The sequence below is a fragment of the Mycteria americana genome, chromosome 8 (genome assembly GCF_035582795.1).
Source record: "Mycteria americana isolate JAX WOST 10 ecotype Jacksonville Zoo and Gardens chromosome 8, USCA_MyAme_1.0, whole genome shotgun sequence".
Lineage (NCBI taxonomy): Eukaryota > Metazoa > Chordata > Aves > Ciconiiformes > Ciconiidae > Mycteria > Mycteria americana.
In genome coordinates this window covers 30,572,721-30,586,144 of record NC_134372.1, presented here as the reverse complement: position 1 = coordinate 30,586,144, position 13,424 = coordinate 30,572,721, and the positions used below count along the sequence as shown (strand labels likewise).

At 55.6% G+C, this 13,424-nt stretch overlaps 1 protein-coding gene across 2 annotated transcripts; it reads left to right on the top strand.

Moving 5' to 3' along the window:
* Positions 1 to 7,658: 7,658 nt before the first annotated feature.
* On the top strand, positions 7,659 to 11,499 carry IRX6 (iroquois homeobox 6). 2 transcript variants are annotated; one of them, XM_075509874.1, is made up of 7 exons: positions 7,659 to 7,703; positions 8,842 to 9,087; positions 9,337 to 9,446; positions 9,702 to 10,009; positions 10,141 to 10,653; positions 10,884 to 10,980; positions 11,213 to 11,499. In XM_075509874.1, exons 1-7 carry the CDS (start codon positions 7,659 to 7,661, stop codon positions 11,274 to 11,276), a joined length of 1,383 nt encoding a protein of 460 aa, XP_075365989.1. In that variant the 3' UTR covers positions 11,277 to 11,499. The 2 variants fall into 2 exon arrangements, 1 of the variants encoding a protein (XP_075365989.1); XR_012776848.1 differs by lacking the exons at positions 7,659 to 7,703; positions 8,842 to 9,087; positions 9,337 to 9,446; positions 9,702 to 10,009 and having other exon boundaries at positions 10,572 to 10,985.
* Positions 11,500 to 13,424: the final 1,925 nt, after the last annotated feature.

Below are 13,424 nucleotides of genomic sequence, written 5' to 3'. Positions count from 1 at the left end.
GACTATGGGCTGTTCAAACAGGAAAACATCATTATATTAAGAATCTCAGAGAATGAGATGAGAACTCAGCTATTTTCAACGGCTGCAAAACCCCAGGCATTTGCAGGACACCTGCCCCAGGTAGGGCTGGAGGCTGAGGGGCCTCACTGGCTGTGACCCAGCCAGGAGCTGCTCTGCTCACCCTACTGCCACCCAGAGCCTTGCAGGAATTGAGCAAGGCAGCAGGCAGGCAGAGGGCACGCAGAGTTGGGAGGAAGAAGGGATCAGTCAAGTCCACAAATGCAGATACTAATTATTTACAAAGGTGGAAAAAGACATTTCCCATTTCTATCCTCCTCCTCACCCTGCCTCTGCACGGAAGCCACGCTGACCACCAACGTGGCTGCGCATCAGCCCCAGCTGGGCTCTGAGAGCTGATCCACAGATCTCGTGATCCACACGAGACCTGAAACCAAAGCAGCCTTTCCACTGAAAAGTGCCTGCGGGCTGATAGTGAAGGACCGAAGAAGCCTGTCCTGTGCAGCCTGGACGTGAACTCCTACGCAGCGTACAACATGCTGCAATCCCCTTCCTTCCTTCCTTCCGTACCAGATCTCAAGTACAAATAAATTACCCCAGGAGCCTGCATTTTCGGGATGTATCTTCTGGAGTTTTTCAGCTTTGAAAACATTTCCAATTATGCACCACGTGACCAGGACAGCAGACCACAGATTACGGCTGCTGGCATGTCAAAGCACAAGCCACTGCAGCTTCCCAAGCAGTGTGTGGCAGAGGGTGTATCACAAAACCAGCAACGAGCAGCATGTGAAGCTGTATGACTCCTGGGTCACGTTTTATTAAAGGACACAGTAGTAGATGTGTATTGCATGAACTGCGCAATTAACATATCCAAAATTGTGGAAATTATCCTTGAAAGGAACAAATTTTGTGCATGAATTCGTGCAAATGGACAAAAAGGGCTAGTATTTGTTTAACAAATTAGTCTCCATTTATTTAATTTTAGTTTAGATATGCAAAATGTTTTATTTTAAATCTCCTATCCATCATAAACCACAATAACGTTATAGGTGAAAACTCCAAACAGAAATATAAAACATCACTGAGAACTATAGGTCTCGTACATTGGATTTTGTGGTGAGAATGGTCCACAAAACTCATTCTGAATGTCCTCATAAGATCCTTTTTATAGCAGGTTATGAATCATCACATGATATCTTTAAATGGATGATCAATACTATATTTTCCCATAAAACGTTTGGTTTGAAATCTGATTTTAAGTGCATTAGAGTTTTTGTGCACTGAATGAGTGTCATAACAAATTGTCATCAAATATGAAAGAAATATAGCTTAGATTAATTGCCATATTTATTTATGAGTCTATAAAATACATTGTGAAATTCCTGGCACATTTTTGGGATACCAGCTTGAACTTTCAAGAAAGTTAAAAGCATTAAACGAGACTGAAAGTAGATTTATTATTGGAATGTTTTTAATTGCAGTTTCAACCAGACACAGGTATTAGAATGGCTGTGCCCTTAATGGCCATGTCTCATGTGTTTTTTCTTTAAAAATGATACACTTTCCATATTTTTATTGATTTTATAAGATTTATTGTAGATTAGTGCTGCTTGTGTGTGAAATCACAAGTGGTCCCAGCTTCCCCAGAGTAGTGGGCTGCAGATGGCCCATCGCTGCGGCCGCTCCTCGCCAATGCCCCCCCAGCACTCGGTACCACCTGAAACACCAGTGGAAAGAAAGACTAGAGAAAAATCTGAATTACCTGAAGACCAGCAGAAGGGTCCTCAGCAAACTACCCAGCAGGTCCTGTTCTGCACTCACTTCTACAGATGTAAAATGGAGTTAATTCAGACAGGCTTTGGAGGGGGAGTCAAGTGAGCTCCTTCTTTACTCAGACGTTAACTAATGAAGAGGCTCAAGGCCAACTGATTTGATGGGGCCAGGACTAACTGTCATGGGTTAAGTATTTTCTGGTTTTGGAATAAGCTATAGACTCTCTGTGTTTCTAATGACAACAAACACAACTGGGTTTTTGTAAATTACAAATGAAAGTAAATAAGGAAGCAGTTCTGATATCCATGTTTAATAGTCCACGTAAGTTGGTGATAACTTGGAAAATAAGGCACTGTTGCATGTAACTAGCACACCAATTAAAAAACAAATCCTGGAAATTACAGCGAGCAGACTAGGTAATGGAATAAAACTGTCATTCACTGCCACAGAACAAAAATGACAAACTATACCTAAAATGGTATTAAATTAAAAACCTTCAGCTTGGCAGCCAAATGACTCCTTCACACCAACTGCACATCAGCTGATACAAAGGCCATGAAAGCACAAACACAGCTTGGTGGTTAATGGTAACTGGTGAGCCCAATATCCTGCTCAAGCTGTGTCAAAACAGCAACAGCTTTATTAAAAAAGCCCAACAATTATTCAAAAGTGTATCTATTGATTTTACTGGAAATGGAATCCACAGAGGGGTCAGCCTGAATGAGATCTGTGGCACTGCCCTGACCCTCCCACCGTAAGTTAGCCCATATCTCAGCAGAGCACAAACAAGCCCTCAGAGGTGAAGTTCTCGCAAGTTTTGCGTAGACGTATCTTCACCAGATGAACTCACACTTTACAGAATAATCTACAGATAATCCTAAGAAAGCTGGTACCGACGTGTTGGATTATCCTCACGCAGAGCACTTACAAAAGAAGTATTTCCTCATTAGCCAAGTATGGTTTCAGAAGCCGGGTTTAGAGATGGCCCCAGATCCAAGGCAAAATCCCACCCAGGAGCATGGGGAAGATTCCCATCCAGCTTCCACCCACTTGGCCGCCTCCTGGCACAGAATGGTCCAGATTAAAGCCCCAGGTCCAACCATCCTCCAATTCCAGGAACACTCAAGCCCAAGTGCTGATTTTACAGCTATATCCTAAAACTTAATCACAGCAAACATGGTGATGATCTGAAATTCAGCAAATCCATAGGTCATTATAAAAGTGATGATGGGAGCCAAGTGGAGCTGCCGGTCCTCGGAGAAGAGGCAGAAGGGCGAGGTGGCAGGGTTAGCCCACCGCAAAGGACTGTTAGGAAGAAGCAGCTCACGGTCATGCGAAGGAGTCCACGCAAAAGTGGTGCTTAGGGATCCCTGTGAACATTATTATTACCCTCATCTGTCTCTTTCTTAATTTCCAGATGAAATTTTAAATGGCTATCACTGAGCCAGCCATCCAGACCCAGAGAGGTTCTGGAGAAGCAAAATAAAGCCCCCCCCCCCCATGTATTTCTTTCACTTGGCACATACCAAGACCAGAGCAAAATTGTGCAACTTCTTGGATTAACTACCCTACATACATAACTCTCCGGAAACCCAGTGACATCTTTTTGGATGTTCCCTTTCAGAAGACAAGTGTCCAAAGGCAATCAAAGTTACTCCTGGTGTATTTCAAAAATGATTAAAAAAAAAATCTACTTACAGGTTTAGCCTTCAGCTGACAAAGTACCACACGTTATCTCAGCAATTATACCTCGCCCCCTAAATCAGGGGTATGTCCCACACTTCACTGTGCCAATTCTCCTCTCTGTCCTGAAGACAGTTCTTTCTATTTTCTGCTTGTATGTTAAGCAATTAAAATGCTTTATCCTCAACAAGATATTAATCTTAATATTGTCCTAATTTGTTTCGTCTTTTTCTGCCTCTCATGCAGAAATCAGTCTTGACAATAGCCACTGAGATAAGGACAGTAACCAGCAAGCTTCACAATAAACCATCATATACACTATTTTAGTTTGTCAAAACAATTAGTGTTCATTTTGGCTTTATTCAGTTAAATCTGCAGTGACTGATCAGTATAAATTATGTATTAGGCTGCCCAGCTGTACTTGTTTATTCATGCATGGACTTGAAGAATTTTCATTTTCTCAGTATAAAAAAGCAACAGCCAAAAAATCCCCCTGTATTCTAAAATATAAAGACACTTTCTTCTCAGCCACATTTCTGCTACATGTATTTGAAGCTGCTTTATTCTTACCCCTCTTAGAACATTATTCTTCCCTTCCAGAAATGATACTTCAACGCGTATTTCAATTAACCTATTATTTCATTCGCAGTTATCGGCAGCTGCATTTGCCTCGGTGGGAAGCCCGTACTGTTACTTTCACCCCTTGCAATTACCTCCCAAGCAAAGCAATATCAGAGCTAAACCAAATGATGTTGATTTTAAAAGCATCAAAAATCGCGTTGTAGGCTGCATTTGACCTCCTGCCTCACTTCAAGAGGAACTGCTCGCAGAAATGTTTACAGTTAAGCCTCACACTCCTCTGTTTCAAGAACAAAAGTTTGTGAATCAAGAGTGATCGTTTTCCATTTTTGCTCGTGTTTATAGTCACACAGTCTTCGCTAGGATGACTGGGTGAAGGCAACGTATGCCGTGGGGGTGGGATGATACGCTCATATGTGGGGAGAGAGATGACGCAGATTTAGATAAAGGAAAGAGAAAAATCTGCAGTGACCATGGACAGCATCAGTTACACTTCTCCGAGATGCAGTGTCTGAGCAGAATGGAAATCTGGTTGTTGAAGCTGTTTCCCTGTGATGAAAAGAATGGCAAATTGCACACTCCTTCCCCAAAGATGCCGTCCACCAAGCCGAGTTCAAGAACCTGTTAAGAGAAGGTTTATGCCAATATTTACAAATTGCAGAAAGATGTTTTCGCAGCTTTGACATGGTCAGTGACGGATTGACAGGGTGAATGGTGGCAGTGCTCAGAACACAAAGAGCCAGAGTTTGTGACCTCCTGAAGAGCTGGAGAGCAAGGCAGAACTTATATTTGTTAATAGGAATACCCCTTAATATCCCAGGTCGTAAGGGCAATTAAAAGGGTCGCCTGGGTGGCTCTTGGGCATGTATAGAACAAAGTGTGCTACAGAAACATTTCCATAGGGCAGAATGCTGTAACTGGGGAGAGAGCTGGGTTGCAAAAGGCCATCTCTCAAAGCTGGGCTCAGCTACAACATACCCGACAGGTAACAGATTTGCTTTCACGTTGATTGTGCACAGGAAAGACTGGCAAACACAGCGTTTGCATTGATTTGCGTTATGCCTGTTATAAAAGTGCTTTTGCGCAGTGAATTCTCCCCTGGTTTCGGCGGCCGCTGTGCTGATCACATCAGCGAGGAGGGCGAGAGCCCCGCATGCAACCCGCCAGCATGCACACAGTGCCAGCGACAGCTCCCACGGGCTCTGAGCGCAGGCAGGATGAGCGCACAGCTACTCTTGTTGTTTCTTTCATCAAATAACGTACGAAACGTTCTGGTGAAAAGACTAAATTTTGCTGAATTAAGTGCTTTAGAACAAGTGGTTTTATTACTTTATAATTAGCATAATTTCCCCCATAGGGATTCTTGCAATTAAATAATTAGCAGTAATGTTACCCAAAGGTGTTCTTTAATGAATTTTCTTATGTTATCGCCCCCGTTAACGACAACTGAAACGGCTCAGCTTCACGCCGCCTGAGCGCTCCTTCTTGCCAGGCTACGGGCGACGCTGGAGGGTTGTCACACCTGACCCTGAGCTCCGGGCCAGTCTGCTCACCCCGGCGGGGCGGGCACGGCTCGGGCGCTGCGCTACCCTCCTCGCCCGGGCGCCGCCGGCAGCGGCCGGGCGCTCTGCTGCCCCGACGGCGCGGACAGCCCGCTCCGCTCCCGGCCCCGCCGGAGGGACCGCGACCGGGGAGAAGCCCCGTGAGTGCCCTGCTCCGGCAAGGGCCGCTACACCCGCGAGCCGCCCTCCGCCCGGGCTGAGCCGGGGCCCGACCGCCGCAGCCGCTGCCGGCGGCGGCTCTGCCCGCCGGCTCCCGGCAGAGCGCCGCCCGCGCGGGGAGGGCAGGGCCACCCCGGCTCTGCCGCGCCGCCGGGGGCATCACCCCGGGCCGGGCCGGGCCGCTCCGCTCCGGGCCGGGCCGCTCCGGGCCGCCGCGCATCGCTCGCGGCTCGGCAGCGCCACCCGTCGGGGAGCGGGGCGGCGGCCAGCGGCGGAGCGGGGCCGCGCCGGCGGGGACGGGCACGGGCACGGGCACGGGCACGGGCGCGGGGCTGCCCGCCGCCCCCGCCCGCCTCCGCGGGGCACGGCCCCGGCCTGCCCGGGACAAGTGCCGCCGGGCTGCCCCGGGCCGGGAAAAGTTGTGGGTTTTTCTTTTGTTTTCTTTTCTTTTTTTTCTTTTTCTTTTTTAATTGCCACCGGCAGGATATCGCGCCCGGCCGGGCCCGGGAGCGCCGCGGCAGCCCCCGCCGCGGGGGGGGGGGGGGGGGGGGGAGGGAATCCCCGTTTACCTCCCGGGGATCTCGCCTCAAAGGCAAATTCGCAATATGTAAGTCGCTGGTTAAACAAGGGCATTTCCATTTGTTAATTGATGCAATTACGCCGTAGCGCTAATGGGCAAGCCGGGCTGCAAGCAGCCATCCATCACCTCCCCACTGACCTGCCACGGCCCCGCCCCCCACCCCGCACCCCCGATGGGACCATTTCGGGTCCAAGAGAGAAGAATGGATGCCCCACTCAGCCACTCATTAGGGAAGGAGGCTTCTGGCTGCCGGGGAGGCGGGCTGCCCTCCGGCCGGCTCCCTGTCCCGGCGCCAGCCGTGCCCCTGCCCGGGCAGGCAGAGCACGCCGTGCGGTGCGAGGTCTGACCCCGCTCCCGCGGCTCTGGGCCGCCGCGAAGGGCAGGGGAGCCAAGGGGAGGGAGCACAATTAATCGGCTCGATTGCAAAAGCGGTGCCGTGTTGTACAGCAGAGCCCGGCCCTGAGGGTGGGAGCCGGGGGCAGCGGGAAGGGCCGGGGGGCTGCGCCAGCCCGGCCGGCCCCGAGCGCTCCTGCTCCGGGTGCACCGGCATGGCCGCTGCCCTGCGCCCCTCGCACCGCCGCTGCCACGGCGGCCCCTGCCCTCCGCCCCTCCTCCCTGTAGCTGCGGGGTGGCGGGGGCCGGGGGGACATACTGGTGGATGCCGAGATTTCCCCCCTTTTATTTTTTTTTCCCCCAAGTCAAATTTAGATTGTGTTTAGAAGAGAGAGAGGGGGGGAAGGGGAGAGAGACCAACCGCAAAGCACCTCCGGTCCCTGCCTTTGACGTGCATCACAGCACAACATTAAAACAACATGAAACAAGTGCTGCGAGCGGGCGCGGGGCGCTGCCGGCTCCTGCCCGCCGCTGCCTGCTCCTGCCGGCAGGGCCGTGACGTCACCCCGCTCCTCGCCCACCGATGAACGCTAAAGACCTATAGAGCAGAAAATAATACAAGCAAGCTCCGTATCTTGCAAGCCCTACGTGATTTTCCCCCCCTCTTTGAAAAAGCCCCTTTGCACTTAAACTCTCTATACATGTGGGGTGGCTTTTTAAACTCTCTCTATACAAACATATTTATTAAGAGCGATGGGAAGTGGGGGGTAGCCTATTTTTTTAATCCAGGCACCACCACCCCCCCGCCTCAGATGTCTGGCTGCTTAAGTGCAATCATCTATAATTGAGAAAAAAAAAAAAAACCCATACGTGGAAATGTGTGTGTGAGAAGGTGCATCTTGAAGCAGGGTTTAGTTACAATCGATCTTGGGGGGAAAATATTGCCTATGGTCCAAAAATAAGGAGCAACTATGTCCTTCTCTCAGTTCGGATACCCCTACAGCACCACTTCACAGGTAAGGCGAGTGAGCAGCACTCACTTTTGTTCAGATTCTGCTGCTGCTGTCCAGATGTCTTGTTCCCCCTCCCTTTTTTTCTTCCCTTTCCCTTACTTAGAGCCTTTTTTTAAAAGGGCACATCTGGAGCCTTTTTTTTAAAAATGTGCGTGTGTGTTTATGTCTCGTTTGTGTTGTGTTAGGCTTAAACAAATAACTCTCAGCGTGCACAGCAAAGGCGTTTAGGAAACCGGTAATTCCTCCTCCTCCCCGCTCCACCGTTCAGTTTTAAGTGCAACAAACAAATAAATACATAACTCCCGTTATGGAAACTGCGACCAGTTTCCAAGCCCGCGGAGCTGCCCGCGGAGCGGCCGCGCTGCGCCGGGCGCTGCCCCCGCCGCGCCGCTGCTGCCCGGGCACCCGCGGAGGGTGTGCGGGCAGGGGAACCGTCGCTCGGCGGGCTCGGGATTTCACCAGCGTTTCTGCGGAACCGGGCTGTGCCGTTTTCTCCACCCTTCCTCCCCGGGTCGGTCCTTTTCCTGTGTTTTATTAGGATCTGTCGGAGTTTTTTTTCCCCCATACGGTTTCCGAAGGACACCCCCCACCCACACCAAAGCACCCTATGTTAACTAAGTCGTCTCTATACCATACCTCGAGTCACGATTTATTTGGGTGGAATTATTTATACACCGTAATCACTGCAAGATGTGCCTCCCTCGCTTCGGAAGTTAGCTGTCCCCTTGAACTTACTGAAATCAAATGCCTTCGATTGCGTTAGCTGACATATTTACTGCTTTGTCTATTGTCAAATTAACTGTAATCGCAACTTCTTGCCTTTAAATCAATGCAAACGGACCGAGCGGGGGCGGGAAGGAAGGAGCCGTACGGATCTTCTGCCATTTCCGAGAGCAATTATTTCTTTAAAGTTTTGTCTGCTTGATTAATCGTGCCCCCTTCCCAAGGGCTCCCGCTTCCCATTCCGTTTATTTCCCGTTTTCTATAATTAGTCGCTTCAGCCCAGGTTTCCTATCCCCCTCCTCACCCCCCCCCCCCCGCCCGCACACACATAGACGCGCACACGCTTCTAAATTCCCCCCGATGGGGCTGCCTCGACAGTCACTCGGCGCCGTCCCGCTCTCTCCTCTCCTCTCCGCAGTTTTTCGTGCCCGCCAGCCCCAGCACGACCTGCTGCGAGGCTGCCCCCCGCTCCGTGCCGGATGCCTCCTCGGCGCCGGCCCCCGCCTCCCTCTGCTGCGCCCCGTACGAGAGCCGGCTGCTGGCGCCCGGCCGCGCCGAGCTCAATGCGGCGCTGGGTATGTACGGCGCCCCGTACGCCGCCGGCCAGGGCTACGGCAACTACCTGCCCTACAGCGCCGAGCCCGCCGCGCTCTACACCGCGCTGGTGAGTGTCCGCCCGCCCGCCCGGGCAGCGCACCGCGGGGGGGGGGTGGGGGGGTGGGGGGGTGCAACAGGCGGCAAACTTCGTGGTTAGCAGTCGGTGTCGGGGCGGGGGGCCGCCGAAGGATCCGGAACCGGCGCCGTCCCGTCGGGGGGGAGCGAAGGGACTTGGCTGCCGCGGGGACCCGGGGCGGCGGAGGGACGGCGGGGTTCCCCTCCTGCTCGACGCCAAACGCTGCCGCTTCCCTTGCAGAACCCCCAGTATGAAATCAAGGACGGCGCGGGCACGTTGCACTCGGGAATCGCGCAGCCCGCTGCCTACTATTCCTACGATCATTCCTTGGGGCAGTACCAGTACGACAGGTAAAACCCCTTTGATCGGCGCCCGGCAGCATTAGCATCCCCCTGCGAGGCGGCGGCCGACATCAAACGGCGGGGGGCGGGGGGGCTCCGACCTGACAAACGTTGTACAAAAGAAACGAGGCGCCCCGGTAGCACCAGCCAGCTAAAGTCAAACTTCGGCGGCGATGGCAGGCGGGCAGGGACAGGCAGGCAGATGGGCAGGGCCGCGCCGTGGGGGCTCCCGCCGGCCCCCGCCTCCTAACCATCTCCCGGCAGGTACGGGACGGTGGATTTCAGTGGTTCGGCCAGACGCAAAAATGCAACGCGAGAGACGACAAGCACGCTTAAGACCTGGTTGTACGAGCACCGCAAAAACCCCTACCCCACCAAAGGAGAGAAAATCATGCTGGCCATCATCACCAAAATGACCCTGACGCAAGTGTCCACTTGGTTTGCTAACGCCAGACGGAGGCTCAAGAAAGAAAACAAAATGACCTGGTCTCCCAAGAACAAAGCGGGGGAAGAGAGGAAAGAAGAAACCCCGCGGGAAGAGGAGGAATACGGCGCGGAGAGTGAAGGCAGAGGTAGGCGGGAGAGGCAGGACGGGCGCCTCGAAGTAGCTCGAAGTGGCGGCCGAGTGCGGCTCCCCCCGCAGTAACCCCGCACCCGCAGTAACGTCCTGCCGCCCCCTCCGCCCCGCTATGTGTCCAAGCAGAGCAGAAGAGCTGCAAGGAGGACAAGGAGCTGCGGTTCAGCGACCTGGACGACCTAGAGGAGGAGGAGGAGGAGGAAGAGGAGGAGGAGGAGGAGGCGGGGAAGCCGGAGAAGGGCCGGGCCAGCTCCCTGCAGGAAGACCCCAGCCTCGGCGCGGCGCTGCCCGAGGCTCCGCGGAGCGACTGCAGCCTGCCCGGCCCCTTCCGCGCCTTTCCCTGCGCCAAGGCCCCCGCCGCGGACTTCGCCCCCGCCGCCCTGCCCGGCCCGCCGCCGCCCTACGCGCCCGCGGAGAAGCCGCGCATCTGGTCGCTGGCGCGCACCGCCGGGGCCAGCGCGGCGCGCAGGGGCAGCCCCGAGGGCCGCGGCGCGGAGGGGGGCGGCGGCGCGGCGGGGGAGGTGCCCCTGCCCGCCAAGGCCTTCCGGAGCTCCGCTTTCAACCTGCAGCCGCTCCCGCGGAGCTGCGCGTCCCACCGCGGCCTGGGGGAGCCGTGCCAGTACGCGGCGGCGGGCGAAGGTACCCGCGGCGGTGGGGCCGCGGGGACGGGGGGGACCGCGGGCCGGGCCGGGATACAGGGCGCGGCGTGAGCCCGCCTTCGCGCTGACCCCCCCGCCGGGCCCAGGTGTCAGGCGGGCTGCGGCCTATCCGGCGATGCGGACGCCGAGGCTTCCCCGCTCGAGGCGAGCGGGCAGGGGAGAGCGGCGGGGCCGGGCCGGGCCCCCCGCGAGCCGCTTGTGTCTATGCAGGCTTCGGGCGGGGCGCCAAGGGCGGCCCGGGAGGCGCCGAGCTGGGCGGGACCTGCCTGGACAGGCTGCGGACGGCGTTCCGGCCGGTGCTGCGGAGGTGAGGTAGGTGACGGGTTGGCTGCTGGGGCCGACCTCGCACGAAGCGCAAGCCCGCTCGCCTGGCCCCGGGACACCGTAGCGGCCACGGCCAGGGAGCGCAGCGCCAGAGCCCCCGTCCGGGCGGGGCAGCACCCCCCGCCCCCGGGCGCGGCCCCGGGGAGGGCCGGCGGGGCCCGGCAGGCACCGGAGCCCGGCCGGGAAACGCTCATCACTGCTTCTGCTTCCCGCAGGGCCGCCCGCCTCTTCCTGAGCGCTGACGACGGGGCTCCAGCTGCAGCGAGGCTCTCGGCGTGAAACAACGAAAGAAACCTCTCCCCTGGCCGGCGATGACCTCCCCGCCCCACAGGCATCGCCCGCGGCTCTGCCCTCCCTGCCCTCGCCGGGGAAACGTCTCGCCGTGGCACAACGTGCTGCTCACATGGGGGCCGAGGGGCTCGGCGGGCTGAGAGGCCGCGCCCGCGGGACCGGCGCCCCCCTGCCACCCGCTTGCCATTTGGTCAACACCCCCATTAACGTCTTTGCGGAAAAAAAAAAAATTCTCTTTTTTCCCCACATCGTGGTTTGTTTTTCCTTTTCCTCCCAAACCTGCTTCCTCCACTCGGCGCCCTGCTCCGCAAAGGTGCATTTGTTCGCAGTTGCTCCACGCCGTCCCGAGGAGGCGGGAGGAGGAGGAGTGGCGCAGGTTACGCCGGGCTGTTTATTTCCCATCTCTGTACATAGATACCGCTGAAAGTATTTTTCAGAGTCTCTAATTAATACGGATGAGCGGAACGCCACGAAGCTGTCCTGTGACCCCGGCAGCTCTTCAGCCAAGAGCCGGCCCAGCCCGCGCAGAGCAGCCTCCGGCCCCGGCCCGCTCAGGCACCCGCCGCCCGCCCTGGGCCACGGCCGGGGTAGCCTCAGGCAGCGGGTGGCGACCGGGCAGCGAAGTAGGACGTTGTTAGTGGGTCACCACCGTCAGTCGGTGAAAAAAGCAGTGCTACACTTTACAGGACAGACGAGAAAGGGAAACCGTATCTCTGCATTATTTCTGTTTAATTAAAAGTGTCATCAAACACTTTGTGTTCAGACTAATAAACCAAGCAGGGATGAGGAAAGAATGTTCCTTTGTTCCTGTCTCTAGAAGCTGTGGCAATAATTTAAATTAATAACTGTAGTAATTAAGAGGTCATCTATAGATCAACCCGATACTTGCTATTTCTAAGTTCACCGGGGTCAACATTTACATTGAGTCATTTGTGGTCAATAGAGTCCAATGAATTCTGCCTTAATAAATCAGGGAAATCAATCCTGCGTATCGAGTAGACTTCTATATGTTTACCAAAGACTACTAAGACAAGTGGGGCTGCAGAGATTGGAGTCCTCTGGGTTTGCGACCGGCAAAGCAGCTCATAGGGGAAAGGAGAAGCAGCAGGTCAACACGGGGAGAGGTGGCGGGGGCTGCCCCCGCCTTCGGCCCCGCTTACAGCCCCGGCCCCTCCCGGGCTGGGGAGCAGAGCAGCCCCGGGCTGCGGGGGCACCTGTTAAAGAAGGCAAACTTTGTCGGGCTTCGCAGGGGCCTGGGCGGGAAAGGGCCGGGGGGGGGGGGCCTGTGTTAGCGTACACGAGGGCCCGCACGTATCGGAGCGGCCGGGAGCGGGCAGGGTCCGGCCGGGAGCCCCGCCGCAGGCGCCCGGTCACGGGGCTTTCCTGCGCTCCGGAGCAGTCCTGGGCAAGCGGCGGCGCAGAAGCCGCAGTCTGTTGCACTGACCCGCAGCTCGGAGTAGGGGAAATTAAGCTGCGAAAAGATAAACAGTATTTCAAGTCGGATTTGAAGGATTAGGGCTTGTAATAAAGAGTATTAGGCCCTTTCGAAGGGTTCTTGCAAGGCGACTTTTCCGCCCCTCCTCTCCCACGGGAGGGGACAGGTATTATCCGCCCTGGGAACAAAGCGCAGGCTCCGCACGCGTGTCCGGGACGGCGGGGCCGGGCCACGCTCCCCGTCGTGTCCCGGCCACCTCCACCCAGCGCGCAGGGGAGCGACCCGGCTCCCTCCGGCGCCGTTTGCCCGGCGGCTTTGGAAGAGGCTGCCCGGGGAGGCAGCTCTGTAGCAGGCCGCTGGGCTGCCCACGGGGGACGAAACCTGCACGGCCCCCGCGGCGGCCAGGAGCTCCCCCAAGCTGCCGGCTCTGCCCCGCGGCTCCGGCCCTGGTCTCCCCCCGGCCTCCACGGGAGCGCCCGAAGCAGCCGCGAGGCCTCCGGGGGTGGTTAATTAGTCAGGTGCAGGCTTTGGGGTCTTTTTAAGGCAGGCACCAAGGTAACCTCCAAGGAGTCTTAAGACTTTTTATTTTTTATTACTTGTACTCCCCTTTTATTAAAGGTCAAGTGAGCGAGATGCAGATTATCCCGGCCGCCCAGGACTCCCCTGCAATCTGTCATGCCGGCAAGATATGTATCGCAAAT